This window comes from Corapipo altera, unplaced genomic scaffold, assembly GCF_003945725.1.
Source record: "Corapipo altera isolate COAL_440 unplaced genomic scaffold, ASM394572v1 47, whole genome shotgun sequence".
Lineage (NCBI taxonomy): Eukaryota > Metazoa > Chordata > Aves > Passeriformes > Pipridae > Corapipo > Corapipo altera.
In genome coordinates, this window is record NW_020884897.1 from 4,574,899 (window position 1) to 4,601,482 (window position 26,584).

Consider the following 26,584-nt stretch of genomic DNA (forward strand, 5'->3'; position numbering starts at 1 on the left):
TGCGCTGCGCTGTGCTGTGCCGTGCCGTGCCGTGCCGGCTTGTGCTGTGCCGGCTTGTGCGGCCCGGCCCGTCGGTCCCGCCGCCCATCCCCGCAGCCATGTGGAGCCGCTACCGGGGGCTGCTGGGCCGCGGCCGGTGAGGGAGCGGGGGCAGCGGGGGCCCCGTGCCCGGCACCGCGCGGGGAACGCCCGCCCTGCGCTGCCCCGGGCCCCGCTCGGCCCCGGGACGGGCAGCGCCTCGCTGGAGGCCGGCGGGACCCCGGGCGTGAGGGACGGTGCCGCTCGCGGCTGTAGCGCTTTTGTTTAAAGGGAACTGTGTTGTTTCAGGTCCCTGAGTCGGAAGTCGTGGAGGTGGAAGAGCGTTCCCGCGAATGAGAGGGCGCTGGAGTACAGGGTGGGCGAGCACATCCACGGCTTCACGGTGAAGCAGGTGAGCGTCGCCCGCCGCTTGAGATCCCTCTGTGTTTGTGCACATCAGCTTCCCCGTGGTTGGAAGGCACCTACGTGAGGCCACTGCACACTGAAGACTTGCAAGGATGCTTTGGGTGATCAGTCAGAAAAATGATGCAGGACTTACTTGTAGCTACCTTTTTGTGGTCAGATTCTTTAGGTGCCAATCACACATGTTCGTAAAGGGAGATCATCATGGCTAGGTTTGGGAAGGACTCTACTCACATTTGCTACAGGCGTGCTGATGGCTAAAGAGGCCAATGCAAGATAGACAAGAATAGGGAGATAATTCTAGAGTAAATAATGCACCCTGCAAGCTTGTGTGTCTGCTGCAGATGTGACCATTCGATGTGGCCTCCTAAAAGTCCTGACTGATAGCTGAACTTCACTGTGTGCTGTTTTATGAAACACATCCAAGCAATATTTTCTCTTCTAAGCTACTTTTAACACTTTTGTTGAGAACCTGTGAGGGAAATAATATGTTGAATTTCTTTTGGCTTTTTTTAATAAAAAAATCAGAAAGGGTTATTTTTGAGAAGTGATTGCCAGTGACAGAGCTAGTGGTAGAACAGGGTTCCTTGGTTTTTCTTTTACTACCCTAGCCACTGGCATTTGAATATATGCAATTTCTTTGTATTTCTGATTGAATTTCGATCTATACCATAAGAGTATGGTTCTTTGGTTGTAGTTTACTTTAATTGGGTTATTAATTTTATTTCCATTTGCATAATGCCTTTATCCTGTCACACCATAGGAACAAAAATTTATTTAATTCTCTATGAGACAGTATTATATACGGGATGAACAAATTGAACATTCCTATATCATCCACGATCTGTTTGGCCCAGTTTCAGTCACACTGCAATACAAATGTTTTGTGTCAATGCAGGTGACAGCTGTTCCTGAGCTGTTCCTGACTGCAGTGAAGCTTAGTCATGATGGTACAGGAGCCAGGTATTTACATGTGGCTCGGGAGGACTCCAATAATCTCTTCAGGTAAACATTAATATGTGTATAACACATTCAATTTCAGCATCACCTTGTGGTTTTTGAATTGTAATCTAGCTTCGTGACTGTATTTTTCTGTAAAAACAGAGAGGGTAGTACTTAGTTTGTGGGTCTTCTTAGAGTTTTTCAAGTTGGAACAAATGTGAAGTCTGTTGTTCAGTCTGCTACTCAAAACAGGGTCAGTATGTAATTCAGGTGCAGTTCCTCAGACATTTATGTAGGTGGGCCTTGAAAACTTCCAAAGGCAGAAATAATGCAACCGTAACCTTCCACAAAGGTTTGTTGGGTTTTTTTCTGAGCCTTTTCGGTAAAAATAAAAGTGTTTGCTCATGTGCTAAGACCTTCAGTACTACCTCCAGAAATAGAAGTGCAGAGGTTATACACCCTCTGAAAGAGGTGGCTGAGCACTCAAGAGTCTGAAGAACTCAATAACTCTGCATCCTGATGTGTGTCACACTAGCTGTCAGCCAGTGATGATGTTCCCATAAATCACAGCTGTAGGTAGGAGTTGGGTGGACTTCTCCTCACAAATGAGTGCATTCCACTCTGTGCTCTCTGTCTTGCAGTATACAATTCCGAACCACTCCAATGGACAGCACTGGGGTCCCACATATTCTTGAGCACACGGTGTTATGTGGTTCTCAGAAGTATCCTTGCAGAGATCCGTTCTTTAAAATGTTAAACAGGTCACTGTCCACTTTTATGAATGCATTCACAGGTAAGCCAAAAGTAAATAATGCCACTTAAAATGCATGAGGTTTTATTGCATTACGGTTGTCTGTTGGCTCTCCTTAATTTCACTTTGGGGAGCCATTTTTATTAGGTGTGAATGTTTTGAGTGAGATATTGAAAAACTAACAAGGCAAGACAACAAAATAGATCTTGTTCATTTGGCAGTTACAAAGTCCCAGTAGAGCTGGAGCTTTGTAGTATACAGCAATACATTTAATTCTTGATATGTATCTATGGCTAAAGCAAAGCTCTTGTGGTAAAATAGCTACGATTTTAAAAGTCCCTGTATTCCTCAGCAAAAATACATTTCATACTTACCGTTTCTTCCAGTTATTTATATGGATGAAAAGTTAAAAATAAATGATGGTGAAATGCATCTTAGACTTTCAAAAATGCTGATCTTTTTTATGTTTATTTCTATGCAGCTAGTGATTACACACTCTACCCATTTTCAACACAAAATCCCAAGGACTTTCAGAATCTCCTGTCTGTGTACTTGGATGCAGCATTCTTTCCATGTCTACGGCAATTAGATTTCTGGTAAGACAGCTTGAAACTGCACTTTAAGGTACAAACCTTAAAGTAAAAAAAGAGCCCCCCCAAATCAACAAAACCTTCAAACTCCTAACACTTCTGTTACTAATTTTTCAGGCAAGAAGGTTGGAGGTTAGAACATGAGAACCCAGCTGATCCTCAGACACCTCTAGTCTTCAAAGGAGTTGTTTTTAATGAAATGAAAGGGGCATTTGTAAGTTTTGTGACTGTTTGGTTTAAGATCTTACACGTGGTGCATTATTGCACCAGAGATTCTCATTCCTCTTGAAAATTTACTAAAGTCAACAGTCTGTTACATAGGTGTGTTTTTTTTTTTTTTTAAAGTTAGCCTGTCAAAGGTTTTTTACATATAAAACAGCACCTTGTTAATGTATTTCATTGCAGAATTTTCTCTTACATTCACATGATAACGTTTTATTAAAGTATGTGGGACTGCAGAACTAAATGCTTATGTGAGGAGGGAGTTCTTGAGGAAGTTGGAGCTCTGAGGCCTTGTTATTGAGCACCTTTTATCTTTAAAATGTGTTTTGATGACTTTCACTGAAATGTGGTGTTTTCCTCTTAAGACAGATAATGAGAGGATATTTGCACAGCACGTGCAGAACAAAATCCTTCCTGATCACACTTATGGTGTAGTATCTGGTGGAGATCCATTATGTATTCCTGATCTTACATGGGAGCAGCTTAAACAGTTCCATGCCACACATTATCATCCAAGCAATTCCAGGTATCTGAAACTGGGACTAACTTTCTAGGTTATGTAGTGATTTAGCACTTTGTTCATATTTCTGTGAGGGGAAGACCACCAGTACAGTGTTTCCATCCACATGGCCAGGAACATGGATAACCTGTGCCCTACAGCAGCTAGGACAGCATTGAAGCAAGAAATTTCTTGTAGGAAGAGCAATGAGGTTGGATTTGAGGCAGGAAAGAGAGATGGGTAATTTTCAAGGGTGTTTCTGTTGGCTTGATCATGAGGATTTGTTTTGAGGGGTTTTGTTTACAGATGTTTCACCCTGAACTCACATGGGTTGGGGGGAAAGGAGCACACTAATACATATTTAGAAATAATGTTAAGGAGTTATGATACGGGTACCATAGGTGAATCTAGGGGTTCCTGTGCTCTTTGAAGTCAACACAGATTAAGTTAGAAGTTACAAATTAATAGCTGTTAATTTGCTCCCAGACCACATATTACTGTAGTGGATTCCAAATAATGGATCTTCATTTGAGTCAGATACTAATTTGGTTGCCGCTAATAAGGTATTTAAGCTAAAAGTCAATTTGAAAGTTACATGAAGGGAAATAGTTATTTCTTCTGTACTAATTTTGTTCTCAATCTGTTACTCTGATTAATTCACTTAAGGAACATCAGCTTGTGTCGTGACAGTGAATTTACCAGCCATTGTTTTTCTCATCATTTGAAGTATTCTACTGCACCTGTGTTTAGATTTTTTAATTGAGGCATAAGATTTACCTGAGACATGCCTCATGCTCATATAGTTCCCTGAAGTCTTGTAGGTATGGGAATGTGTTTGGTAGACTGACCCAAGAAACCCAGCTGTGTTTCATAGATCATAGGCATGGATCATTGTATTTTATATTTTATGTGTGAGGACTGTAAGAACTTTGTCCTCTGAAACTTGAGTGCACTGGGTTTCTGGCTTCAGTTACTAATATTTTTTCTTGTATCTTTGTATATTGCTGCAATAGAACAAATTTAAAAATAAAAAAACTGAACATAAGAAAAATCATAAGGCATTTTGAGGCCTCCAAAGCATAAAAGCCAGCTGAAAAATGTGGAATTTTACCAAGAGGTCTGTGATTTTATGTATGTTTCAAGTTGGTGGGTCTTAACTTTGAGACCTTGTTTGTAATACCCCTCTCAAGATGTAACTGAATTATTGGAAAACATATGACATACAGAGTATATTCTAAATTTCTTGTGAAATCTGATGCTTAATCCCAATCTTTTATTTGAAATGCAGGTTTTTCACTTATGGTAATTTTCCACTGGAGCAACATTTGAAGCAAATACATGAGGAAGCATTGGTAAAATTTGAAAGAATTGAATCAAAAACTGACATCCCGAAACAGAAGCTCTGGGAAAAACCTGTAAGTAAAAAAAAAAATCAAACCAAACCCCAAACAAACAAAAACCTCCCAAACAAAACAAAACCCCACAAACAATTAAACAAAAAGAAACAGTACACATCCAGTCTTGGAATGGCAGAAACTGAATATAACAGGTTAATATTTTAGCCCAACCTGCTGGAGTTACTCTTTTGTTTAGAATTGCATAAACGAGCTGAAGTATTTTTATTTTTGGTTGTAGTGGGGACAAACTATGTTTATTTTGAGGTTCAGTAATGTAATGATTGCATGCAGTTGTTTATATTTATTATTTCCGGTTTGCAAGGCCCTCATCATCTGAAGCACTGGTGCTACTGATAGAAATATTGATACATAGTGTCAGGAAATACTCCTTCTAATGGTACCCAACCCTCCAAACATTGGTGTCAAAAATATTTTTTTCCATTCTCTCCCTCCCCCACCTCCTTTTCCTCGCTGACTTGTCTGGAAAGTTTTAGCATTTGTTTGAAAGCCAACTCAGAATGTTAATTATGGCCAGATTTTCTTCAACCTCTTCTCTATTGTCCACTTTTACAAATCTAGATACCACTCACATTTTTCAAGATATTGTGCTTGTGTATTTACTCATGAATATTAAACTTACCTGTGAGTATCTGCAAAATTATTTTAAATCTTTAGAAAGAAGATGCTATGAAGATGCAAGCAGTCATTTTTTGTTTGTAACTTCTGCTCTTAAGTTTAGTCTGTATCATTTAATTTACTTTCCAGAGAGAACACAGTGTAACATGTGGCTTAGACTCATTTGCTGCTGATCCTTCCAAGCAGACAACTGTCAGTGTCAGCTACTTGTTAACAGAGTAAGTATATAAAAATGAAATTCTGAATCAAAGGCTCATTTTGGGACTTAAGCAAGATGTAGGCATGCTTTATGTCCCCAGTCCCCTTGATAAACGTCATCTTTTGGGGAAGTAATGCCATGGGAAAGTCAGACAAATCCTGCTTTAGTAAATAGAAGTTTAATTGCTAAGCAGAACTTGTCTTTAGCAGATAGACACAAGGAAAATCAGGCATTTTACGCAACTGTTCAGTGAGTGAGATATTTGATAACAGTCTTCCTTTCAATTTCCTGTCATTTGCAAGTTTTTCTGTATGACCTACTACTAACTTATCTCCCCTTGCAGCCCGATTTAACTTGCTTTACTGGTAGTTATAACAAGTGAGAGGTGCAGAGCTCTCTTAGTTCCCTAAGGTCTGGAGCAGTGTTCATAACTGACAGTTATTTCTCTCTGGCTCCCTCTACGTTGTTTTGTAAAAGTAATTCTGAAATGGACTTGGTGTTGCTGGGTGTCACACATTTGTAATTTGATGGTTTTTAAGAACTATTAATTTTTCTTTAGTATTACAGACACTTTTGAAACATTCACACTAAACCTGCTGTCTTCACTGTTGGTTGATGGGCCGAATTCTCCTTTTTACAAAGCCTTAATTGAGTCTGGTGTTGGTACAGATTTTTGTCCTGATGTTGGGTAAGTGTTACACTTTACATTTCATCACTGTAAGCAGTATTAGAAAAGTTGAGAACTGGTATTAAGTTAGGAGAACTCTTCTCTCATACAGGAAGTTTATACCAGAATAATCTTATTTTAATATTAAAACATATTAAGAATTTCTTCTGATGAACTGTAAACCATTCTCAAGTGTAATTTTTAGCTCATCAAAATAATATGATAGATGCTAAGTTATTTTAAACAAAGTTGTATTGTTTAAAGCTTATGACCAACAAAAATGGATAGATAGTATAAAGCATGATATCCCTTCAGTACCCTAATTTACTTAAGTTTTTCATCCTGGACATTTAGTGTTACTCAGAAGAGTTTGGTAGCCCTCCTCTGTACCATGTTGCTTTTTTTGCTTCAGTTCTGTGATTTAGTAGTAGGTAGGTCTGTCACAAATGTGCCTCTGTGCAATTAGGTGCCATCACTTTGCCATCCCGTCAGTACAGACGGGTATTTGAGCCAACACTTACTCAAACTGTAGCTCTTGCAGCCTGTCTTTGGAGTGTCTTCGTGCTGTAGCCTGAGGGTGGGTGGATAGTCTTCACTGAACCACAGGACCAGCTGCTCATCATATTTTGCCTTGATTGTATGCACAAAGAAAGAAGCACTTTCCAGGCATGATCCATCTGACTGATTTTTAGACTTGAGGATGACAAAAATCATGCCTCATGCACTGACTGTCTCAGAGGGTTGAGTAGGAAACCTTACTGTGCTCACTGTGATTTTAATGTCTTACTCTGCCAGTCTCTACGTGAAGTCATTGGCTTCCTGCAAGTCCTGTGTCATGCATGCCAGTGCCATGCAGACATCTTAATATTCCAGAGCATGGCAGTAGAAATCCATCTTTAGACACTGAAGTGTAGTGACTGGTTTGTATTTTTGGTCAGCTGAGCCTTTTCCAGGCTGTCTCTGTTGATACAGGGTTGAACTGTACAGTGAGCTGGTTTTAATTTGCCTTAGTGACTGTGCTGATGAATCAGTCTAGAAGAAAATGTTTGAGTCCAGAGATCACTGTTGAAAAATTCAATGCCTGAGCCTACCACTGAATTCCTTCTGTGCTTTTTAGGTGTGGAATGCTGATTGTATATGAGCTGATGAGCACCTATTACATTTTGTGTAGTGGCTTTGGTTTGAACTGCTATGTGTTCATGGAACGCTTCACTTCGACCACTTACTTTACAAATGCTGCTTTAAAAGTACCATTCCACTCACCTGCTTAAGTAGAATATATGTGTTTGGTAATATGTGCAGCTGAAATTTTCACCTCAAAAAGTGAGACTTCTTTACCTGAAAGAAGTTACAAATGAATGGGAAGATGAACAGCAAATATCAGCTTTTCTCTTGTAACTGTTTTTTTTTTCTCTAATACCATATGCCATGTGTTTTCTTAACAGTAGCTACTACTACTGAAATTGAACAAAACATGCTTTTAAGTTCCGTTTCTTGACTCTTTGATAATTAGTTTTCTTTCTATCTAGGTTTAAAATCTTGTGTGTGTATGTGGAAATGATGGGTGTTTTTTTTCCCCTTCTACCTTTGTTGGCAGATTTAACACTTAAGTTCTAGTACTTGTCACTGAGTTGGATATGTTTTATTCTAGGTTTAATGGCTCAACAAGAGAAACTTATTTCAGTGTGGGTCTACAGGGTATTGCTGAAAGAGACATTGATACTGTGAAACAGATAATTGCTAGAACAGTTGATGAAGTTATTGCGTGAGTAATGCTCAATTTTTGAGAATACTGTTAGTTTTTAGTCTTTTAAGTATTACTATAATAATATGTAGGCATATAATAATACGTGTATATTTATATAATAACATGCCTTAAAAATTTAGTTACATTACAATAAACACATCAAAGAACCAGTAATATTGTTCAATAGTCTTAAAACTTGTATCTGCTACTTCCTCTGTTGTAGCTTTCTTCATCAGTGTAATCTTCAGGAGTTTAATATTAGAGCAGTTTCACTAAATGACACAACATATTAATATTATTTCATACCAATTTCAATTCAATGGGGAAGACATTATGTTGTAATGCTTCCTTTATCGATAATATAATTCATTTTCATACCTTCATTTAAAGTGATTAGTGTTAATGGATATGATTTCCTTCTCTCATCATCCCTTCCCAAAGGAAAGGATTTGAGGAAGATAGGATTGAAGCTCTGCTTCACAAAATTGAAATCCAGCTGAAGCATCAGTCTACAAGTTTTGGACTTGCCCTGACATCTGTAAGTCTGTGTGTGTGGGTTTTTTTTAAGAATAAAAAACTCTACTGCCTATATCTTTATAAAATATGGGATCATTTTGTAGGCTCTTGGTGTATAAAACTTTTTACTTAGGGGCTTTTCCTTTGTCATCTCATGAGCATCTTTTCTTTCAGTTGCCATGAAACTACCTCTGGACTCCTCACTGTATGACTTAATTGGGCAGTGAGCCTGTTGTCTCTGCCTGAATAGTAGCTTTGATTGCAGTAGCACTAATTACTTCTGTGAGGGGCATGCTGTACTGGCTCTGGGAACTGTATGTTTTGGCTGGATGCCTTGTGTGTTTTTAAAAGCCAAATAGGAGGACTGTATTTTTCTATGGAATTTAGGATTGTATTGCTGTAACTTAATTTCAAGATTCACAAGTGAAAATGTACACTAATTCAATTCCTGGCTTGAGTTGCTATTGAAAGTTCTTCATATAAACCCCCTTCAAATATTGAAAGGCAATGGTAAGGTTTCTCTGAAGCCTCCTCTTCTCCAGGCTGAACAACCATAAGTCTGTCAGCCTTTCTTTGTGGCAGTGGTGTTCCAGCCCTCTAATAATTTTTGAGTGCCTCCTCTGGATCTACTTTAGCAGATCAGTGTCTATCTTGTCCTGCAGGCCCCAGAGCTGAATGGGGTCTAGAGGGAGTGAAGTAGAGAGGCAGAGTCACCTCCCTCGAGCTGCTGGTCACACTGCTTGTGATGCAGCTCAAGGTACTATTGGTTCTCTGGGCTGTGAGCACACACTCTGGTCTCATTTCCAGTTTCTCATCCCCAGGCCACTCTCTGCAGATCTCCTTTCAAACCATTCATCACCCAATGTGTACTGATTACTAGTCATTGCCCCAGCCCAGGCTCAGGACCTTGCACTTGTTGAACTTCATGAGGTTCATGTGGGTCCACACCTCAAGCCTGTCTGGGTTCCTCTGGATGGCATTCCTTCCCTCCAGTGAGTCAACTGCTCCACACAGCTTAGGATCATCTGCAAACCTGCTGAGCATGCTCTCAGTGCCACTGGCTGTATATTGTTAATAAAGGTGTTGAATAGTATCAGAACCAATACAGACCCCTCAGGAACACACAACACTTGTTACTGATCTCCCTTTGGATGTTGAGCATTGGAATGCAACTGCTTGCATGTGGTCATCCAGCTGATTCCTTATCCATCAAATAGTCCACCCGTCAAACTTGTCTCTCCAATCTAGCAACTAAGGATGGTGTGTGAGACTGTCAAAGGTGTTAGGAAAGTCAAGATAGGTGACATCAGTTCAGGAAAAAGCTCTTCAGAGTGAGGGTGGTAAAGCACTGGAACAAGCAAGTGTACTGGGTTTGGCTGGGGATAGAGTTAGATCTCTGGTATGGGGCTGTGTTTTGGGTTTGTGCTGAATGCTGCTGATGACACAGGGATGTTTTCATTACTACTGACACAGTGTCCAGGCCTTCTCTGCTTCTCCCTCCACTCCACCAGTGAGGAGTCTGTCAATGGGCAAGGAGCTGGGAGGGGACACAGCTGGGACAGCTGCCCCCAGCTGACCCACGGGCTGTCCCACACCATGTGACACCAAGCTCAGCAACAACAGCTGGGGAAAGAAGAAAGCAGGGGACATTTGGAGTGATACATTTTGTCTTACCAAGTGACCATTACATGTAATGGAACCCTGCTGTCCTGGAGAGAGCATAACACCTGGCCTGCCCAGGGGAAGCAGGCAATGAATTCCACATTTTGCTCTGCTCACGCACAGCTTTTGCTGTTCCTCTTAAACTCAACCCACAAGTTTCCTCACTTTCACCCTTCTGATTCTCCTCCTTCATCCTGCTGTGCTGGAGTGAGTAAGTGGCTGAGTGAGGCTGCCAGCCAGGGATAAACTGTGACACCAAGGAAGTGGTCATGGCCCCAAGCCTCTCAGTGCTCAAAAAACATTTGGGCAATGCTCTTAGATATTTGGTTAAACTTTTAGGTTGCCTGCTGGGAACCAGCACTGAATTGTTGTAATGACCCTACAGAAGCCTCAAGTAGAGTGACTTCTTTTGTTTCAAGAGAACTAACTCAAGCATATTCTGAAAGAATACTCTTCTTTAAATCACATTAGGGAATTTCCACAGAATAGGTAAAAATAGTTATTACTGAAAAAGGCTGAAGGCTTGTAATACTTGCTTGTAATTAAACAAGTAAGAAAAAAGAAGGTGATTTTGACAGTTATGATGGATTTGTTCTCTATATGCTTCTAGTAAAGGCTTTTTCTTTCATATCTCTTGGGGTTTTTTATATTTTCCTTTTTTTTTGTTATTTCCCCATTCATACAGAGTAGAAATACAGAAGCTTTTGCTATTTTGCTTTGTGGTGTATTTGAAGAACTTTCAATAGCAACTCAAGCAAACTTAATAGTCTCAAATTAGAAAATAAAACTAGAATAAAAACTTTCCGAAAGAAATATCCTGGGGATATTTCTGATTATTTAGTGTCTTCTTTCTCCAAAGTCCATTCTATTTTACATATTTCAGTTACTTTATTATAAATCATTTCATCTGATGGATACAATAAATGGATAGACTGTAGTGTATGTATATATATATACTACTTTGTCCCTACCACCTGTTTCTTTTTTCCTGCTTTCTTGAGCTGAAAAGTTAATTTATTTTAAATGTGAGGGAGGAAAGAATATTATGATATATTTTCAGAATACAGATATAGACACCTTTGCAAAAAAAAAGGTAATAATTAGACAGTGGTTTTGTATGATAAAATTAGAGGCAAGAATGGAGAGAACAGGGGACAGATGATGATGGAATTGTCCCTTAATATGAACAGATTTCAGCTTTTTTTTTCTCCTCTCCAAAAATGTTAGAACTACTCATTATATGTCTGTTATTCAAATATAAATGGTAAAATGGTTTTGGAACACAGGGGCTGTCAGTTAAAGAAATGCAGATGGATTGTCCTGCTTACCTAATTATTCTTTTCTATTCAGCATATAGCCTCGTGCTGGAATCAAGATGGGGATCCAGTGGAGCTTCTGAAGATTGCAGATCAAGTCTCTCGGTTCAGGCAGTGTCTTAAAGAAAATCCCACATTTCTTCAGGAGAAAGTTAAAACATATTTTAAGGTAGGCAAACTTATGGAAAGTTATCTTCAGTATTAATTTGTAAATCAGAATTTTGTATTTAAAATGAAACTGAGGGCTATTTTTTTGTCACCATGTTGCCTATTTCTAGGTGTAGGTTGAACAGCAGCACTTTTGAATGAAGCATGTTAATTTTAGATGGTTAAATGAAAGCTTTTCAAAATGGAAAAAATGTTATCTGATTGGACATTTGGAAACACACTTAATAGAACACTGATAAAATGCTAATGTTTTACCAAACTGTGATGCCTGATGCTACAGAAGGGCACATGGGTGTTTCCTGCTGAGAAGTTGAGAGAACTACAGACCTAGTTATATGTTCCTTAATATTGACATAGCAATGTGTGTCTCTTCTTCCATGAAAAAGATTTGATTACAAATAAGATTATTTTGGTGCTCCTCATGTTTACTGAACTGCTGTCTGAATTTTGCTGTCAGTGCCAATTACTTTCTGCTCTTTTCATGTTTTCCTGTCCATATGTTCTCCTGGAGTTCTTGCAGAAATAAAATCTATAGAGGCATTACAACACTGAATAGTTCTGAAACCCTTAATTAGCTAATGCCAGAAATGAAAAAAATTCACTTGATAGTAATGCAAAAGTGGTTTGGTTTTGTTTTGTTGTAGTTGGGGGAGAGTGATGTTGTTTGTTTTGATTTTTGTTTTGGTTTTTTTGTTGTTTTGTTGGTAGGGTTGTGTTTTTGTTTGTTATTCCCACCCCCCCCAAGTCAACTTGTTTAAATTGTGTTGAAAGCCAGATGTGTTATAAGTAATTACCAATAAGTAATCTGATTGGTGTAAATGTTGGTTCTCATATACTCAAAGGCAACAAGAGACAGTGCCCTAAATTGAAATCAGGTTTCCTAAAGGCATTGTTAGTGTCTGGAGGCAGTAGGGAGCTGTTAAATTTTGGCTTTTGTAGAGAAGAAACACAGGTGCAGTATTTTTGTGAATGTCCTTTACAGTTCTGCTGAGGGGGCTGAGGCAAAAACACGACTCAGTAGGAAATTATGAGAATAGTTGGATGTTCTTCTGTCAGAAGATTATGCACTGTTCTGCCTTGTACCAGGAAGTTAATAAAGCAGGCAGGGAGCAAGGGAGAGAATGCCATTTGTCCTGTCCATTTTAATAGAGCCAGTTAATTTTGCATTTCCCTCTTCATACATTTCTGTAGTCTTTTCACAGAGGCGTGGGGGAGATAAAGAACAGAATCTGATTACATTGTCCCAAATTATTGGCAGTGTCTGTCAGCGACAGATGTTGCTGTTTGACTCCTACATTGAAATGGGCAGTTTTTGAGGTCACTGTCTTTTGACTGGCCTCCCAGTATTATGGCAAATGGAAGCTGCTTGAGTAATTTTGATATTAGAATTCCATAGTCTGGTATAACCGAAGAAGAATTCAGCAGCAGTTGTGACATTTGCATTATGCCTGGAGTTCTGTGGCAGCAAGGTTGATGTAAACCATTTCTGAGCAGGATAAGGCATGCATATCATTATGTAGTATATCATATGGGATGTCTGTGCACTCAAGCTTGGGCAGGTTGAAGAAGGTATTTAATGAAACCCTCCTACTTTTAACGAAATTCCCCGTCTTAGAGTACTCTCCAGATAAAACTTGTGGCATGCTGCTCTGTGGTGTTACGTACAGTTGTTTAACCTTGATGTAATTAAACTGATGAGTCCTGTGTGCCGTTGAGGGATTCTGAGTCTGTGCTGAAATTTCACAGAAGGGTGTTCATGCTTCTTGTTGTGGTGAGCTGCCTCTGCTCCCCACCCATGCAGCAGATTGTTCTGGATGAAATCGAGAGTTCAGACTCTGTGTGTGTGATGCTTTTGATAACATGCAAGCCAAATGATGCACAGACTGCTTTTATTTACTGCTGATGAAGCAATAATCTGAGGCAAGGAAGCTGCCCTCAGAATTAATAATGCTTTGTTTTGGGATATGTTTCTGCAGGATAATCCGCACAGATTGACTCTGTCAATGAGTCCAGAGGAAGACTACCATGATAAACAAGCTAAAATGGAAGCAGAAAAGCTGGAAAAAAAGGTCAATGCACTTTCTGAAGAAGAAAAAACCCAAATTTTTGAAAAAGGTTAACTTGCTTTTCACATTTTTATGTCTCTAACTGCTTAAAACCACGGGTTTTTAGCTGATGTTCTGTAGAACATTTTAAATTCTCAGGGACACTTCAGCATTTGCTCTGAAAGGGATGGGTTTTTTTGTTGGAAGTTTGGGTATATGTATTACGGGGCTGTGCAGTGCAGTGCTTACACTACAGTGTATTGTTGGTATATTCCAGTAGTTTTAACACTCAAAAATAGAATGATCAATGTCTCTGTTAGGGCAGAAAAAAGGAAATTATTTTAAAATACCAGCCTGTTTGTTCTTTCCCATGTTAACTTGCACTAAATGGGAGATGAATTCACGGAATTCAGGTAGTTCAGGTCAGAAGGGACCAGAGGTCCAACCTCTATGCTTGAGCAGTGTCATCCTAGAGGACATGGCACAAGATTGTGTCCACACTGTTCTGGAATATCTCCAGTGAGAGAGACTCCACAACCTCTCTTATCACCTCAGTAGGTTTTAGGCTTTGACAGCACTTTCACTAAAAGCTGAGAATGACAAGCTGATACTCTCTCCTTACTAGGTTTGGAATTAATTGCTCTTCAAAGCAAACCTCAGGATACCTCTTGTCTCCCAGCTTTAAAAGTGTCTGACATCGAGCCCAAAATCCCATTCACTGTGCTGGAGACAACGCTCACAGGTTGGTGTCACCATTATTTTGTGCTCAAAAGAGCAGCACTGTTGGGTTGTTACCTGCCTGCTTGCCCAACTGGTGCTCCTTGCAAAGCAGAGGGACTCACTTTGTTGTCCACAGTTATGGTCCTTTCCCTCCCACCTCGGATCAGACAGATTGCAGTGGATCTGCAGTGTGGCCATGGCCTCTGAGGGGCAATGTGGGGCTGTTCTTGACTGGAACAGCCTCCTGCCCTTCCCAGGATCTGGTGGGAGTGCTCCTGATGCCAGCTCCTTGCTCTGGGTGTACTCCCCCATTGCCCTGCAATCAGAGGAGTCTCCGAGTGGCATGTTCAGTGCTCTTGAGCAATCTTCTGACTTTCCAAAGACTTACCCAGGGTGCAGCACTATTGGCAGCTGGTGCATTGAGCCTTCCTTGTTGCACTCCCTCCCTGCTCCGTTATTTACAGAATATGAGGAACAGGAGCCATTGGAAAAAAGACATAATTGTCATTCTGCATAACTTCAGTGAAAGTGTCTCCTTGCTTTGCTAATGGAATTCCTCATGGAATGATAGAAAATGGTAGATCTCAATATTGTTACAGTTCTATCAGAATCTTGGAGGTAAATACTGTTCTGTAGTATTTCTGACAGACACTTTCCTGCAAAAATGACCAAGTGTCAAGACTGTATAATTTTGATGCTAAAAAAGACCTGATTTGGCAAAAATTCTAATGTGTATATTCTAATGTCCTAGCTTAGAGAGTGTACAATGCAGAAACCTGCTTTCCTCAACTTTTGAGGTGATGAAGACAAAAATAAGAAAACTTCTTGACTTGTTCAGAAACAAGTTGCTGTTTCCTTTATTTGAATGCTATCTCTAAAATATGACCTCTGTCAGTAGATTTGTCTTTTCAGATTGTCCAGGTATCCATTACCTTACCATGAACAGACACAATAAAATCCTTCAGTTCAGTGTTCATTATAATGTGCAAAATTTAAACAAGTGATGGCTCTGAAATGCCAACAGAAAATTATTCTTAATGAGAAGTTCTTGTAAGAAATTGCTTTGCTTTTGTGTATTTATAGTAGGAAGCTGTTGATGTTCTTTGCTTTTGTTTTTTTTTTTTATCCCTAGCTGATGAAGTTCCTGTCCAGTACTGTGCTCAGCCCACCAATGGGGTGGTTTATTTCCGAGCTGTTTCCAGCTTGAACACGCTTCCCGAGGAGCTCAAACCTTACGTGCCACTCTTCTGCAACGTCATTACAAAGTGAGAGGCTTACTTCCTTAGAAGCTGAAACAACAGGCTGTAATACAGCTTGCCAAAATAATACTGCCTTTAATAATTTCAGCATCTGTTCTTACTGTAGAAGGGAAATACCGATAAGTTGATTTCCTGCAGAAAGTGGTCTTCTCTCTTCTCCAAAGAGCTACCAGCTCATTTTCCCTTTTCCATCACTCTCTGCGTTGCCTTGTTGCCCAGTGTCAACACAAGCATTCCCTGAACAGATTGGAAAATCCCTGTAATTAAAAAATAGCATAGCAGAAATTGAAGTTTTCGCTTGAATAGACTTCTGGTCTGATTTCACCATGTGGTCACAGGAACAGTGACCCACAAGGGAAGGAGGAGCACAGAGCAGAACAAGTGACCTGGTTGGGGAGGAATATGTTCTTTTTTTTGGTGATAACAGCTTATGTGATATTATTAATGTAGTTCCATATGGAAGCCTGCATATAAAGCACACTTTTTAATACACCATTTTAAATTAACAGGACGCTTTCATTGAAAAGCTGGGTGTGAAACTTTTGTAAGGCATGAAGTACTATGTTTGCTTGGTAATGCCCCAGATTGTTTAGTTGCTAAATTAGTATTGTCCTGAACAGTAGTTTGCAAATGCTGTATGGATCCTTGTTTTGGCATACCCTGAAAATGAAACAAATCTCTCTCGTTTTTCACAGGATGGGATGTGGAGCCCTTGATTACAGGGAACAGGCCCAGCAAATAGAACTGAAAACAGGTGGGGTGTCTGTCAGCCCACACATCATTCCAGATGATTCACACCTAGATGTGTATGAACAGGTAAATTAATCATAAACCTGCAGGTGTTACACTTGCAATAACAGCTGTGTAGGTAAGGGTCAGTCAGGGCTTCCAGGTAGAGGGTCAGCTAATGTGCCCTTAAAACTTAGTTTATAAAAGGACTTGTGCCTTTTTGTGTAAGATATAAATCAGACAGTTAAAGTAGCAGTATTTTGTCTGAAGGGGAGTGCTTGACATGGGTATCCTGTCTAACGCAGTGCTTCACTACATCTGTTGCCGTGTTTTCAAGTGCTGCAAAACATTTTGGAAGCAGAGGGTAGAGGACAGAATGGTGTAGTGTTATACATAGAGGGTGCTGTTAACATGTCAATGTTTGCAGGATCATTAGAGCCTGTGTTGGGTATAACAGTTCTAGCAATATATCTTAAGATTCTTTCAAACTTGCTGGGGGTCTGCTCTGTGGTCTGTTCCCCATGGAACCTGGAGTTGAATTAGGGGGACTCCTTTGCAGGAAGCTGCACCCCAGAACAGTTTTACTTGTACTTTATGCAAAAAAAAGAGAAATTTTGTTTCTGAACTGCTGCTGACTGTTAAGAAGGAGGAATTGAGGAGTTTAGGAGCAGGAATTGCCAGGCTTGCTTTGTGAGAACAGTCATGTTTCATGATTGCTCTAATTTAGTAGCACAGCCTGCATTAGAGTGATTTTGTGATGTTAGCATTAGGTTGGCATCATTACATCACTTTCATAAAATGTTATTGTGTATTTCTCGGGCCATTGCTTTGGTTGTCTTGTGTGAAGGGGTTTTTTTGTATTTTGTTTTTTATTTTTTCCTTCAGGGTGTGCTCTTTTCATCTCTGTGCTTGGATAGAAATCTGCCAGACATGATGCATTTATGGAGTGAAATATTTAACAAGTACAGTACATTGGGTTTTGTTTGTTTGTGGGTTTGCATGTGTTTCGGGGATCTCTTTTACTCTCTTCCCCCAACCATTCTCCTCTTCTTAGAGATCCTACTTTGGGATTTCTTTCATAACTAAATCTTTAGTGTCTTTCTAAACCTAAGTATTGCATCAAGTGCATGACTATAGAGTGAATTAAATGGACAACCAACAGTTTAAAAGCTCTATGTTGAACTTGGGATGATGAATTATTCAGTATAATAAATTCCATTGGTGTGCTTTTGCATGAGACCTGCTTCTATTCTTTTTCAGCCCAAGATTTGATGAGGAAGAACATTTCAGAGTGCTAGTTAAGAAGACTGCCCAGGAGCTGTCAAATGGCATTCCAGATTGTGGGCATTTATATGCTTCTATTAGAGCCAGCAAAAACCTTACCCCTTCTGGAGAACTGCAGGAAATGTTCAGTGGGATGGATCAGGTGAAAAGTTGATAATATCCTTCAGTGAGGCCCAAATCCTCAACTCTGGAATTGCAGTGCTGGGGTTTTGCTAATTCTTTCTTTGACTTAATCTGTAATATTTCTGCCTTCCCTTCCCACACAGGTGAAGTTGATGAAGAGAATTGCAGAAATGCCCGATATTAAACCAATACTGCGCAAACTACCACGCATTAAGAAGTATTTATTAAATAGTGACAACATCAGGTGAGCTCCAGCAAAAAAGAAAAGGGGCGTTTTGGTTAAGAGAGGCCATGGCCTGTGAATGTGCATTTCTCAGTGCCTCTCATTGCATACTTTGAAACCAGGTCTGTGGAAAAACTATAAGAATGTTGTTAATTTAAATTCTCCCTGCTTACAGAATGGCAACTATAGTAGCTATGGTAGCTCATTTTATTCAATTTTTCATATGTAACTGTTGTACCCAGAGTTTGTAAGTGGCCTGTGGGATTTTACAGAAATACTCAAAATTCTGCCTTTTTGTTTTCCCCTTGAAGGTGCCCATTATACAAATACTGTTATATTGTACTGTTACAGTTTAATACAGTATGGTTTGGATTTTTTTTTCCTCCTGAAAAGAAAGTAGTGACATTCTGAAATATGCATATATTGGAAAATGTAAACACATTAGTAAAAAGTAAACACGCTGTGGTGTTTAGTGTCAGATGCATTAGTTCCAAAATTGGGTCTGTTTGAAGTGACATAAGTTGCAGAGTTTTGTTTTGGAAAGCATGAAATGCTAAGTGAATTTATATAAATATCTGTACTGTTCAAAACCGTGGTAGGGCTGCCTGTAAAGATAAGATACAGAGGGTACTAATTTCTTTCAGAGACATTTATATTTGCAAAACTGAGGTAGTCCTGTCTTGTGCACAGAAGTGGTTTGAGTGCTACTGCTCAGCTTTGGTTCTGTAGGTGTTTTAGGTCAAGCAAAAGAAAAACAATTGGACTGTGACTTTTTTTCTTTTCTACATCAGATGCTGGTTTATGAATATTTTGCCTTTTTCTCTGTTAAGATTACCAGAGACCACTCATCTAACATTATGATGATATGATAGAAAATGTTTAGAAAGACAAAGTGGTACAAATCATAAAAAACTGTCTGAAAACACAAAACCATATTTAAAACCATATTTAAAAACTTGATATGTATTTTTGACAGATGTTCAGTGAATGCAGCACCTCAGCAGATACCAGAAGCATCTAAAGAAGTAGAGAAATTTTTAAAGGGCATAGCTAGAAGTAAAAAAGAGAGAAAACCTGTTCGTCCCCATGTGATTGAGGTGAGAAATTACATCATGTGTGACTAAGGCATCAAATACAGTTCACTTGATAGTGTCATGACCACTGTGCAATCAGGAGAATATTGTTTTAACTCAGATACTAAGTCCATACAGAGATGTCTGAAGAAAGTTGTGAGAGTCAGCTCTGTGATCAGCTGCTCTGTGTTTTGTCACACAGACTGTCTTCACTGCAATAAAGTAGACAATAGAAATCCTGTAGATCAGCTGTTAAGCCTTACCCTGAGGTTACTGCCTTGGCGTGGGATGTGGAAAAAGAATTTCTTCCTTTCCCTGTTGCATAAAACTAATTTCTTTTTTAGCTGAGCTTTACTAGAAGCGTTGGCCAAAAGCAAATAGGGCATGATGTGCAGTTCCTCAGTTGCATAGGAATTTGTTTCGTTATCAGGGTGTTCAGGACAGTTGGCACAAAATATGCTTGATTCAGTGGAGTTGACAAAGGATCTGCTCTGTCAATATGCAGATTTGTCTTAATTTCTGATGAGACTGGAATAAGTTCCCTACCCATGAGTGAAATGATAGTCTGAAACTTTATGGGCCTCATTTAATCTCTGTCTTGGTATCTCTCAGTGCCAAATTACTCTTGGAAGGAAATTCATTTGGCTTTTGCTTAGAAAATACGAAGAAGTAATTGAGTATCTTGGTTATGTTTATGAAGGCACAGTTTGATGATTGTTTTAAAGAGGTTTGAGTGGAAGGGATTGCATTTGTTGTATTTTTGGTATAAATCGTTAAATTATCTTTTAATATGAGGACTGGGTCTCTTGTAGAAATCTTCAGAAGTGAAACCTGTGGGAAGTGAAATGGTTACTGGTTTGCAGATGACAAGGAAACTAGTTAATGTAAGTACATTACTGCTTGGGGATATTGGTATTACAGGGCTGTTACTGATACTTATGGCCCATTTTAAGCTGTTACAGAGGCACAGCACTGAAACACAACCTGCCCCTCATTTCCACAGTCCTCTGACTGGATTGTTTCCTTAAACTAGCCATCAGACTTCTTAATCACGTCCAATTAGTCCCTTCCTTTCCTTTGTCTCCTCCCTAAATGATTCTGAATGTGAATGACACCTGACAGAAGAGCATTAGTGACTGTTAAGTGAAAATGAAAATCTGTATTTGGCTACAGGACAGAAAAGCAGCTTGGCATACCCTGAGCTCTCCTTTGAGAAGGGGGCAGGGAGAGCTCAGCCCACGGTTTTGCCTGCTGACCAGTGCTGTAAATACACTGCTCTGCTTGGCTACCCAGCCAGAGTTGTCTGAGGGGCTGTGAATGGGGTCTCTGAAGTTAAGAAAGGATGGGGGAATAATGAAACGGTGGATTAAAACTACTGGAGATGTGTGAGGGTCTACTCATGCTCAAGTGAGTATACCAACAACTGTATCTGTGAAAGAGGGAAAGAAGCAAATTTTACAGGCACTTAGAGACATGGAGAGGACTGGAATTTTTGAAGTGGGGTGGTAAGGAAGAATTGAATTTATTGCAGGGGGTGTTTGAGCAGAAATTCATACTGCAGCTGCTGTCATAAATAGTGGGGTTTTTTTGTGGGTTACAGTTTTGGAACCTGTTTTCAATGTCTAGAATTTAGTAGATGGATTGAAATACGATGTGGTGACTATGTACATACATGACATAGAAGTGGAGAGTTATGAACACTTGTTTCAATAGAAGTAAATCCATGGCCAAGTCCAAACTCCTTGGCAGAGACAGAAGATCTGCAGAACTGAGAAGCTGAGTTGCGAGGATGGGTAGCTGGTGGATGGTGTCCCTGTACTTCAGTTTCCCAAGGCAATTCTGTGTACTGGATATGGGCACAAGCGAAATGTCACTGGTTGCAGTCTGGGATAAGTGGCAGCTTTAGCATTTGTGTGTCTGGACGTTTGACTTTTTTGAGAACTAGGGAAATTTTGCCACAGTTCTCAATTAGATACATTATATAAATTATATAAATTGCATCATCTGCTAACAGTGGCAATAATGCATCCTTCTCTTAGGATCCTACTTTCAAACCATGCCAGATGAAGACCCATTTTGTACTTCCCTTCCCAGTGAACTACATTGGGGAATGCGTTCGGACAGTTCCCTACATGGCTCCAGACTATGCAAGGTGGGAAGCAAAACATCAGGGAACTTCTCTGTGTGCTGCATAGTACAAAACCAAATGGGAAGTGTTGGGCTGACTGCAGAAAATGGAGTGTTGATAGAAAATGATTGGCAGTGCGTTTGTTACAAAATCTGTACAAAGCAACTGATGCATGGCTGGGTTGGAGATGCCCTGTAAATGCTGAGGTGAAGTATTGGGAGGTGCTGTCTGCTCACTTGGAATAAACAGCTCTGCCTACTTGGATGTGTTCTGAGTTGACAATCCTATGGCATGTAATAAAGCTTAGAATGCTGCTCTCATATTTCATTAAAGTGAAATAAATAGAAATAGTCAAGGAATGATCCAAAGCAGTGGCACTCTTACAGTGATGTCACGTTATTCAGCTATTATTAGATATTGAGTATTGCTATTGTTACTGTTGCAAATTACAAGAAGCAGTGCATTGCAAATGGGGATCCTGGTGAGCTTTAGAGGAAGTTGAGGATATTACTGTTGTCCAATTCACTGAACATCTTTGCTGTTGCTCTTTCTCTTATTCCAGCCTTCGAATCCTCGCTCGGTTGATGACAGCTAAATTCCTACACACGGAAATCAGAGAGAAAGGAGGGGCTTATGGTGGAGGTGCTAAACTTAGTCACAATGGCATATTCACTTTCTACTCCTACAGGTAACAGTGGGTTTGTTCTTTCCTGTTTGTGGCTGAGGGGACCACTGACTGCACTTGGCTGTATCTTATTTTCAACTTAATTGTAGCTCTCTTTCAGGATGAAGTGAAATAAAAGGAATGAAATAACAAGAAAGTGATTCAGTGCTGATGAAGTTAGATAAATTGCTTAATAAACTCTTCCTTGCTTTCAGTGGTTGGTGTCCTTGGGAAAGCCTAATTTATCTCTGCTGGTAGCAACAACTGTTGAGTGTCTGTACTTTGATATTTACTGTCTTGGTACCAGATTTATGTAAAACTGGCTTTTCCTTGTTTCGTCCTGGGTTGAGGAGGCCCTAAAAAAGGGAATTTAAGACTATTCTAAATTTGAGACCCAAGAAGTAGGATGAGCATGTTCCATAAGGTTACACAGTATCTCTCAGTGACTGGCTGGAATCACTGGAGGTTTAGCAGGAGGCATTGCTGGTGATGAGCTAGAACTGCCTTCTCCTTCTTTTCTTCTCTTTTGTATCAGTCCAGAGCAATTACCTTGCACTAGGCTCACCAAAGCACTTTCAGATAGAATTTGAACTGGAAGTGTTAAAAAGTAGATGTAATTCCCACTAGAAATGTCACATGGCTGGAGTCCAGGCTTAAATAGTTTTCCTGGCCTAAAGGCAGCCTAGCACAGTGCTTGGTCAGGATTCCTGACTGAAGTTTGAGCAGCTTTGCCTCTCTGTGAAGCTTCAACGTGGTAGGACTTGTCCTGGCAGTAGTCCTTTACTTGCCAGTAGTTGTTAACCTGTGGCACCTGTTTTACAGAGAGCAAAAACAGGTGTAGCAGGAAAAGCAGCTTAGAGAAGATACGGCATATCGTGAATATTACTGGTGTGGGTAGTAATGGCAGATGTGCTTTCTGAGCTGCTGCAGCAAATTGATAGTGCCCTGTGAACAGTGCTGGCTTAGCTGACCCTCTGTTATTAGACCAGTTCTCTGCACGCTGTCTTGGAACTTTTAGGCAACTGAACTGCACCCATGTATCTCAAACTCTAAATCTGCCTGGTTTATAACACTAGTTCCTTCTTGGGAAAAAATCAAAACCCAAGCAACCCCAAAACCTCTCTTGTATATAAAAAGGAAGTTTATAATTTATTTTTCCCTGTGTGTGATGCATAGTAAATTATGAATGAAATGAGAACACAGCCATTTTGGTTTTTCATTTTGTAAGACTGAAGTAATTGATTTTAAGTTTTCTTTTTCTTCTTAGAGACCCAAATTCGTTAGCCACTTTGAAAACATTTGAAAAAGCAGTCGAATGGGCCAAATCTGGAGAATTCACCCAACAAGACATTGATGAAGCTAAGCTGGCAGTGTTTGCTGCTGTGGATGCACCGATAGCTCCTTCGGATAAAGGTATATTCTCACCAGCCTCCCAGTGCTGCCAGTGTGTATTTATTTTTTTAAATTTAAGGGGAAGAAAATACTTAGTTTGCTAAACTGTGTCAGATGATAAAATTTGTACTTGGGAGATGTAAGCTAACTGCAGTTTCAATGAAGCAGGCAGTTTCTGTTGCTTCTTTTCAGACACACCACATGCACGCAGGCTCTCTGCTGAACTTTTCGTTCCTACTGCTCCTTGATGTCAGGTGCACACAGCTGGAGGTGGAGGGAGATTGAGGAAAACAACTTTAGGTTTGGAAAGGACATGAAATGCAAACGAATAAAAAGAAATGCTGTCCTCTGATTCAAGGAAAGCCGAAGGATTATTTTTGTGACACAAGCAGGCATATTGACTGTGACTGTCACTGGCCCTTTGTGCATGTTTTCTGAAGAAGTTAAAGCATATCTGTCTGCTGGGGTAGAGGGTGTGATCTTCTTTACATATCTGCACACTCACGATGCCTTGGTAATATCTTCACATCTTTTCAGCTTATTGACATGTTGCTTTACTTTCCTCACTTTTCCCTCCCTCCTGCATTCTCATCTGAATTTCAATCCAAAACTCGCCGAGTTAGAATACATTCCCTTCCTATACATAAAGGGTATACAGGGTTAAGATTAGTATTATTTTAAAATGTGCTCGTATTAATACTAACTTACTAAACGAGAAAAGTTCCAGTGAAGCTGACTTTTATGTGACAGAATCTGGTTTTGGTCTGGGCAATCAACCAGGGTTAGGTGCACACGAGTGCAGTGCCTGCACATTGGGTGTTGGTGTTAGTGAGGGATGATGAACATTCTTTGGCATTTGAACACAGATCTTAACAGAGCGATGGCAAACTCAGTGAACACTGAATGGAGAGCTCTGTTCCATAGGCCTGGGAACTGGTGCAGAGAGAATGTGTGTCCTTTCATGCTGTTACTTCATCAGTCACCGGGCCCTGCACAAGGACTTGAACAACCTTACCTGGCTGGGAAGTCAGCCCTGCCTTGGGCAGGAGCTTGGACTTGTTGACAGAAGTCCTTCCAAGCCACCTTCTTCCCCCTATGCTTATTTGTCTGACAAAAAGCTTTTCTGTGATTATTTTGGAGTTCTCTGGTTGTTCAAGGAACCATAGTATTTATATTAAAATACTGTAGGCAAGTATTCCAACAAGAGCATTAAAACATTTGTATGCAGATTTCTGTATGTAGTACAAAAAGGTGATCAGACCTTCATGTTGCACATATATCACAATTGATTGCAAATTTTAAGAGTTCTAAAAATAGCAGCTTTATGAAATGGAGCTTGCAGCTACTCAGAAAGTACCAAGACTCTTCATAATGAATTGCCTGAACTTTGCTAGACCACCATTATGTTCAGATTTTTGACAAATCACTTGCCAGAATAGAATATGAATTTTTTTAATTTTTTTTTTACTAAATAGGAAACTCTTACTACCTCAGCCCAATTCTAACCTTTGATTCTTGACTCAGATACTGTCTCAGAACAATGGCCTGATAGTAGTCTATGTTCCTTTCCAGCACGTGTTACTGTTGTAGTTTGCACTCATTCCTGCACTTGGCTGTGACTGAGATTACAGTGCAATGTGGGGTTTTGTTTTCTTTTCCCTAGGAATGGGTCAATTCTTGTATGGGATTTCAGATGAAATGAAGCAGTCACACAGAGAACAACTCTTTGCTGTCAACAGTGATAACCTGGTTGATGTATCAAACAAGTAAGCCTGTGCTCAATTTAGGGAGATGTTTACTTGAAAAACAGAACAAAAACCTGATTTCTAAGAAGTCTGTGAAAGTTTTCATACTTAAGATATTGGATTTCTCCCCTTGGCCCTTCATACTACTTTCACTATTTTCTTTTGTAACCTAGAAAGAGACATGTTAATTATATCCCGCTTTTTATATTCTGCACTGTAGCAGATGTAACTCCCTCCTACATTCTGAATTCGTGGGAGATTGTTTTTCTTTTGAGAGGTCCAGAAACTAACTGGAGTGTCAGTACACTCACTGTATGAGCTGGTTCTACTCAAGTTGTAGCATTTTGTGCCTGACTTCTGAATTGCACTGTAGACATAAGAATTCCACTACTGCAGAGTAGAGTAAACACTAACAAGTTGTACACATCAAAGAAGACTTTTTCCTGAGATGAAAATAGTTTTAACTTGGAGAGCAGAACTATGGATAACTGAATGCACCAGCTTCTCACTTGTTTATGGGGTTTTTTTGCAGGTATCTTGCAGCTGGGAAGAGCACTCGTGGTCAAGCTGTACTGGGCCCAGAGAATGCAGATATCACCAAAGATCCCTCATGGGTCAAACGATGACTTGCTGCTGAATATCCCTGCTAACATAAAACAAGTCAATCTGTGTGACTACATCATTAGGGGCTTTTTTAGTAACTTTTAATAGTGCTATGGTAACACTGAAAGGTTCATTGCTGTTTTTAAGTGTTCACCAAACCAGTTAGAAGCTGCCCTTGAAATAACGATGTGAAAAATTTTCTAACCATACAGTATTTAAGAGCAAGAATTACATGCTCTGCATGGCAAAGACAGACCTTAATCTTTTACTGAAGCCTCACTCCTCCAATTGCATATGAATACTATATAAAGGAAATATTTTTGTATATGTAAAACTCTAGTTTTAAATGGTGTTTGAAATCATGTCTGCTGTTGGATATATAAAGAACTGTCTCTCATACTGACAGATTTCATTCTGTTGTGTGGTAATTCCAGCTTCCTTTGCATAAGACACCTACAGCCAAAGGAGTCTGTGACAGTACATTCCACCTTATGTTGAGCTGAGTGTGGGTGAACTGCAGTGCCGTGGGCGAATTCCTAATGAATCAAGGGACAGTCTATTTAAGTTCAACTTAGTTTGCAAATTTGGGCAGCATTCAGTCATTTTTGGTATGACATGGTTTAGTATCTAACTTCTTCTCAAGGTCCAGTTAATATAAGCTGGTATGAGGAAACAGTTTTGGCTGTTTGGCAGCCTAATTTCAAAAATCACATTACTGTTTTTGATCATTATGGTGGGTTTTTTTAATAGTCTTGAAGAAGCTCTGAGAACACAGAAACATGAGATTCAGAAGGGTGTAACCTTGCTTCAAGTTGTTAGAGCCTCTTCTCCCTGCTTCCATCC

General features: G+C 39.8%; 1 protein-coding gene across 1 annotated transcript; it reads left to right on the top strand.

Annotated features, from left to right (window-relative positions):
* PITRM1 (pitrilysin metallopeptidase 1) lies at positions 1–26,148 on the top strand. Its single transcript, XM_027648365.1, has 27 exons — positions 1–136; positions 328–430; positions 1,340–1,446; positions 2,025–2,176; positions 2,616–2,730; positions 2,842–2,938; positions 3,312–3,472; positions 4,734–4,860; positions 5,608–5,696; positions 6,237–6,365; positions 7,996–8,109; positions 8,533–8,629; positions 11,620–11,754; positions 13,730–13,868; positions 14,424–14,540; positions 15,651–15,783; positions 16,473–16,593; positions 17,392–17,468; positions 17,767–17,932; positions 18,057–18,157; positions 19,113–19,233; positions 20,022–20,093; positions 21,249–21,361; positions 21,900–22,025; positions 23,269–23,414; positions 25,057–25,159; positions 25,671–26,148. Exons 1-27 carry the CDS (start codon positions 99–101, stop codon positions 25,762–25,764), a joined length of 3,093 nt encoding a protein of 1,030 aa, XP_027504166.1. The 5' UTR covers positions 1–98; the 3' UTR covers positions 25,765–26,148.
* Positions 26,149–26,584: the final 436 nt, after the last annotated feature.